Genomic DNA, 6,574 nt, shown 5'->3' on the forward strand with positions numbered 1-6,574 from the left:
TCATCAGTTTCATCATCTATAAAATGTAAGGATTAAGGAAGATAATGTAAAATGCATAAATAAGTGCATGGTACATTGTCAGTACCAATAGAGAGTAAAGTTAGAATGAACATTTACAATAAAATATTAGGCTGCTCTTTAGGCTCCATCTTCCAGATCTACTGGGTATTTGCTTTAATGAAAAATTTTGAGAAGCACCTCTCCAGATAGACTGAGTTATAGTTCTTAGCCCTCCTGATTAACTGTTGAGGAGTCTTCCAACAGCTTGGAGGCTCCAGTAGAATTTAAAGCTATTGGCAAAGTAGCTGCAGGGGCCACCCAACTCATTAGCATCTCCTTAATAAGCATTGTGGGTATGTGTGTGTATGTGTGTGTATGTGTATGTATATATATATAAAATTAGTTACTCCTAGTGTCTTATGTTCAAGGGCAAACACTTCCTGCATCTAGGAAGTATTTAGTAGTTATGACTTGCTAATTGTATATTGGTTATTTTATGCCAGGACTTCGGGATATGGGAACGTGGAGACAAGACCAACCAAGGGATCTCAGAGTTGAATGCCAGTTCAGTTGGAATGGCAAAGGTAATTTTCCTTTCTTGTTTATACTGCGCATGGGATAAGGAAGTCTGGTGTCCCTTTGTCACAGATAAAACTTAATGTGAGTGTGGACCATAATCAAATTAATTATTATTTTAAACCACAGGCAACATTCAGATTCTCCTGTAGAACCGTGGATATGTAGATGAAAACTTTCATAAGCTGCAGATTTGATATCCAACTGCCATGTGTTTACTTATATTATATCCCATAAGGTCGTGAAAGGACTTAAACTAAACTTATCATCTCTACCATTACAAAAACAAGCAAAAGAAGGCTTTTATTCCTTCCATTTACCAGTTGACCAAGCTTTATATCAAGGAATCGTCTCTCAATCCTCTGTCCTCTTTATTTTCCTCCATCCCCCAAATCATCATCATCATCATCATCATCATCATCATTAGCAGCAACAGCATTACTGTTCAACTTGGCTCTACTTTTTCATCCTACCCACTCTTGTCTTCTCTGGAAACAGCAAGAAGACATACAATAAGATAGCAGGAATAGGATCAAACATATCCATTATGAGAAATATGCATGATTTAGTCTCTCTTACTAATATGCAAAGACATAGATTGATTTTAAAAACTAAAAGAAAATCCAATATATGCTGTCTATAAGAGCTCTAATATAACAAAATGATACAGAAATGTTAAAAACAGAAGGATGAGCAAAATACAGTCTGACAAACATGAAAAAGAGCTAGGGTGACTATGTGAATGTCAAGTGAAGTAGAATTCAAAGTAAAAAATATTACATAGAACAAAGAGGACAAGGGGAGTCATAATAGAATTTCATTCTATTTTTGTTTTATTTTATTTATGTGTATATGTATGTATGTATGTATGTATTTATTTTGAGACGGAGTCTCGCCTTGTTGCCCAGGCTGGAGTGCAGTGGCACGATCTCGGCTCACTGCAACCTCCACCTCCTGGGTTCAAGAGATTCTCCTGCCTCAGTCTCCCGAGTAGCTGGGACTACAGGCCACCATGCCCAGCTAATCTTTTTATTTTTATTTTAAGTAGAGACAGGGTTTTGTCATGTTGACCAGGCTGGTCTCGGACTCCTGATCTCAGGTGATCCATCTGCCTCGGCATCCCGAAGTGCTGGAATTACAGGCATGAGCCACCGCGCCTGGCCTAACAATCTCATAGTGCACTGAACAACATAACCAAACATCCTTCCATGTCATTTCAGACAGACAAATTTAGTTCATTCTTTTCAGCTGCTATACAGTATTCAATAATTGCTCCATTGACAGAATTGTCTTTATTTTTTAATATTCCAGATAATGCTTTAGTGAAGATCCTTGTACATACATCCAGGTAAATTTACACAAATATTTTTATAGGAAAAATTCCTAAAAGTGGAACCCTTAAGTTAAGGGATGTATACTTTTATTTATTTTTTTTTTTTGAGACGGAGTCTCGCTCTGTCGCCCAGGCTGGAGTGCAGTGGCCGGATCTCAGCTCACTGCAAGCTCCGCCCCCCGGGTTTACGCCATTCTCCTGCCTCAGCCTCCCGAGTAGCTGGGACTACAGGCGCCCGCCACCTTGCCCGGCTAGTTTTTTGTATTTTTTAGTAGAGGCGGGGTTTCACCGTGTTAGCCAGGATGGTCTCGATCTCCTGACCTCGTGATCCGCCCATCTCGGCCTCCCAAAGTGCTGGGATTACAGGCTTGAGCCACCGCGCCCGGCCTGGGATGTATACTTTTAAATTGCCCTTCAAAAATATTTCCACTAGTTTACATTTCCCCACCCTCATATGATGGATATATGTCATTATATACCATAGATGTCATTTTTCTTTTCTTTTTTTTTTTATCATAAGCTGTTTCTTTCAGTGAATAAAAGTGTTTGACAGAGAAATACCTTTGGAAACAAACATTGAGAACATGTTATTACAACCTGTTTCTTTTTGCACTGGTACTTATTATTACAAGTTTACATATAGAGCTTTTTTGCCATTTTTCTCAATACCTGGATATTATCAGTATTTTTGTATATTTGATTTAAAGTTTTTTCCACTTAAACTTTTTTACTTTTTATTTTGTAATCATTTCTGACTTAGAGGAAAGTTATAATAATTGTACAAAGAATTCCTATATGGTATCCTTCACTCAAGTTCCCTACTTGTTAATATTTGCTTTATCTTTTTCTCTGATTAAACAAAACACACACACACACACAATTATTTTTTTCTGAGCCAGTAGAGAGTACATTGCAGACATGAGCCCCATTACTCCTAAATATTTCAGTGTGAATTTCCTCAAGAACTCTTTTATAACCATGATACAAGCATCAAAATCAGGAAATGAACACTGGCATTATACTGCCACCTAATTGACATAACCCATTCACATTTATTTAGTTGTCCCAATAATGTGATTTATGGCAAAAAAAAATCCTTTTGATCTGGGATCCAGTCTAAGATAACATATTACATTTAATCGTAATGTCTCTTTAGGCTTCTTCAGTCTGGAGTCCTTACTTGTCTTTCATGACCTTAGCATTTTTTAAGAGTATAGGCCAGTTATTTTACAGAATGATCCTCGATTTGATTTTGTGTGATATTTCCTCACGATTAGATTCAGATTATGTGCTTTTGGCAAGAATACCACAGACGTGATGCTGTGTTCTTAGTTTATTATCAGGAAGCACATGATGTGAATTTGTCCCATTACTGTTGATGTTATCTTTTATGAATTCATTAAGGTGGTATCTACCAGGTTTCTCCACTGTAAATTTTCTGTTTTCCCTTTGTAATTGCTATGACTTGAATGTTTGTGGTCCCCCCTCACCAAAATTCATATTGAAACTTAATTACCAATGTAGCAGTATTGAGAGGTGGAGCCTTTAAGCTGTGACTGGATCATGAGGGCTGTTCCCTCATGAATGCATTAATCCACTTATAGATTAATGGATTAGTGAGTTATCATGGGAATGGGACTGGTTGCTTTATAAGAAAAGGAAGAGACACTTGAGCTAGCACACTCAGGCCCCCTCATCATGTGATATCCCATTTCACCTCGGGACTCTGCAGAGTTTCTACCAGTCAGAGGCCCTCACCAGACAGGGCCCCTTGACCTTGGACTTATCAGCATGATGAAGGGGAGCCGGGTGCTATTCCTCAAGACAGTGGAAGAAAGACCCCAAGGCATTTCAGAGATCTTAGATGCTGCCTTTTCCATCACAGGCCCAAAGGCCTAGGAGGGCAGAATAGTTTCAGGGGACAGGCCTGGGGTGTTCTTTATGGTGTTCTTTATGCCCAGGACTGCCTTGGGACTCTACTCCCGGCACCCCTGCTTCAGTGTTTACTCAGCTCATGCCACTACTCCAAAAGGTCCAAGTGATAAACCTTGAAGGTATCCATGTGGTGTTAATTCTGCAGGTCCACAGAATGCAAGAGCTGCAGAAGCATAGCAGCTTCCACCTGGATCTCAAAGGATATATAAAACAGCTTCTGGGCCCAGGCAGAGACTCGTCACAGGGGTGGAACCATCACAGAGACCCCCCGCTAGAGCAACACTGAAGCAGAAACATGGGGTTGCAGCTTCCACAGAGAGTTCCCACTAGGGCAGGACCACCACTGGAATGCCAGAACTGTAGAGTCACTGGCAGCATGCAAGGCCTGCCTGGGAAAGCTTCAGGCACCAGACTTCAACCCACAGAAGCAGCCACCTGTACTGCACCCATCAAAGCCATAGGGGCAGGGCTGCCTGAGGCCTTGGAGACCCAATCCCAACCCGAGCATGGAGTCAAAAGAGATTATTCTTCAACTTTCAGATTTAATGTCTGCTATGCTGGGTTTAAGACTTGCTTTAAGCCTGTTATTCCTTTCTTTTTAGCTATTCCTGTCTTTTGGAATGAGAATATCTCTGTCTGTCTGAATTCCTGTACCACCATTGTATCTTGAAAGTTGATAAATTGTTTTAATTTCAGACTCACAGATGAGATTTTGGACTTTTGAGTCTTATCCTTGGTGCTGGAATGAGTTAAGACTTTGAGGCTATGGGGGTTAGAATGAATGTAGTTATATGTGAAAAGGACATGACTTTGGCGGGGGCAAGGAGTAGAATAGTAAGGCAGTAATTAATGAGTATTTTGTGCCTGGCCAACTTCTACTTACCCTATAGGTCTCAGTTTAGGTGTCATGTCTTCAGGGAAGACTTTCAAAACTGCCTTCTACCCCCAAGACTAGGTCAAGTCTGCCCCTTAATTGAGGAATTACAGATAACTAATAAATACTAGAAATAATATTCAGTCTTGTTAGCAATTTAATGCATGTGAATGCAACAGATATACCATTTTTTATCACATTAGGAAAAAAATTTAAGATAATACATTGTTTGCATTAAGGAAGGTATTGTCATATACTGCTAGTGATAGCTATGTCGGTACAACTTGCAAGAAAAGCAATTTAGCATTATGCCTTAAAAATTATTCATACTCTTTTACCCAATGATTCTACTTCAGGGAATTGATGCTTACAAAATAATTCAAAATGAGTACAAAGAGCTATTTTATTAGCTTGACAGCCATTATTGCGAGCCTACCGTATGCCATACTGTGTGCTAGATATTAGTGAAGACATAATCCCTGACCTCAAGGAATTTATAATTTAGCAAGAGATGTTTATCAAAGTTCTATTTCTAATAGCACAAAATTAAAGGCGACCTAAATTTCCAACAATTGGTAAATGGCTAAAATATACTTTATTATAGCCATATGAGATAATAGTATTCCAAAATAGTTTTTGTAACGTGGAAAAATACTTATCCTATATTATCAACTGTAAAAAGTAGGATACCAGATGTGATCTCAACTGTACACAAATAGACAGAAAAAACTAATAAAAAACATGTCAAAAATGTTAAAAGTGGTTGTTTTGGGTGATTTTCTTGCCCTCTCTGTACTTTACTATGTTTTCAAAATATTTTGTAAGGAGTGTGTTTTACTTTTATGATCAAAAAATATATTTTGAAAAGTAAGAAATTAACAAATAAATTCTATTTTAAAAAACATAATATCTCATTTATATGTGGAATCTAAAGAAGTTGAACTCATAGAAGGAAGGAGTACAGTGATGTTACTTAACGTATGATGCTTAACCTGATAGTGCTACAAACTCCTTACCTTTTTCTGAGACAATATGGGAGACAAAGAAAAACTCAGAATGCCCTGGGAATAAATAATGTTATTTTATTATAAATTCTGTCAGACATATTCAAAAGTGATATCATGTAGGTTGATAAGATACTGGGGTATAGGGAGAAGAAATATATATCTTTCTAATGCTAAACTTGTCCTTTCCTTTCTTGTTCCTCACAGGCAGCCCTGGAAGCATTAGATGAACTGGATCTGTTTGGTGTAAAAGGTGGGCCTCAATCCGTTATCCATGTCCTGGCTGATGAAGTACAACACTGCCAGGTAAGAGATTATGGAAAATGGAAATAGCAAATTTTATTCTTGCCCAGACTCAGATTTAAGCATGAGCTTTAGATTAAGGATAGCTGAATGAGAGAGAGTGTATCATCTGATTAATTACCATATACCAAAAATATCTTTAGCAAGCATACTGTACCAAGATAAGCCTAATATAGCATGGGCTATAAAATAGATCATAATCCTGTTCTGTAGCCCAAGGTTATAAAGGGATCCCACCATACTATATGAAATTATCCACCACTATCATATCAAAAGGATATGGTCTCTCTTTCTGAGTATCTCCTTTTCTAAATATATAAAGAAAACAAGAGATGATAGATTTTTAGTATTCTTGTTAGTGTTTCTGAAACATTCTCTTGTCCCTGGTTGGCTCTAAGCTTCGATATTTGCAGATTAGACTTTAAGTGGCAAATATGTATTTTCAGTTTTGTTTAGGATTACTCTCCATATGGAAAGATTAAGGCTTTTCTCATTGGCATGAAGAATTTTCTCCTTTTCTTTTTTTTTTTTTTTTTTTTTTTTTTTTTG

At 37.8% G+C, this 6,574-nt stretch overlaps 1 protein-coding gene across 5 annotated transcripts in view; it reads left to right on the forward strand.

Moving 5' to 3' along the window:
• The window catches only part of PHKA1 (phosphorylase kinase regulatory subunit alpha 1), a 133,481-nt gene that overhangs the window by 37,262 nt on the left and 89,645 nt on the right, over positions 1 to 6,574 (forward strand). For all 5 annotated transcript variants that reach the window (XM_025372152.1, XM_025372153.1, XM_025372155.1 and 2 more), the window contains exons 6-7: positions 504 to 584; positions 5,930 to 6,028. In XM_025372152.1, coding sequence (XP_025227937.1) covers positions 504 to 584; positions 5,930 to 6,028 — 180 coding nt within the window. The remainder of the gene's footprint in view (positions 1 to 503; positions 585 to 5,929; positions 6,029 to 6,574) is intronic.

This window comes from Theropithecus gelada, chromosome X (assembly GCF_003255815.1).
Source record: "Theropithecus gelada isolate Dixy chromosome X, Tgel_1.0, whole genome shotgun sequence".
NCBI classification, from domain to species: Eukaryota; Metazoa; Chordata; class Mammalia; order Primates; family Cercopithecidae; genus Theropithecus; species Theropithecus gelada.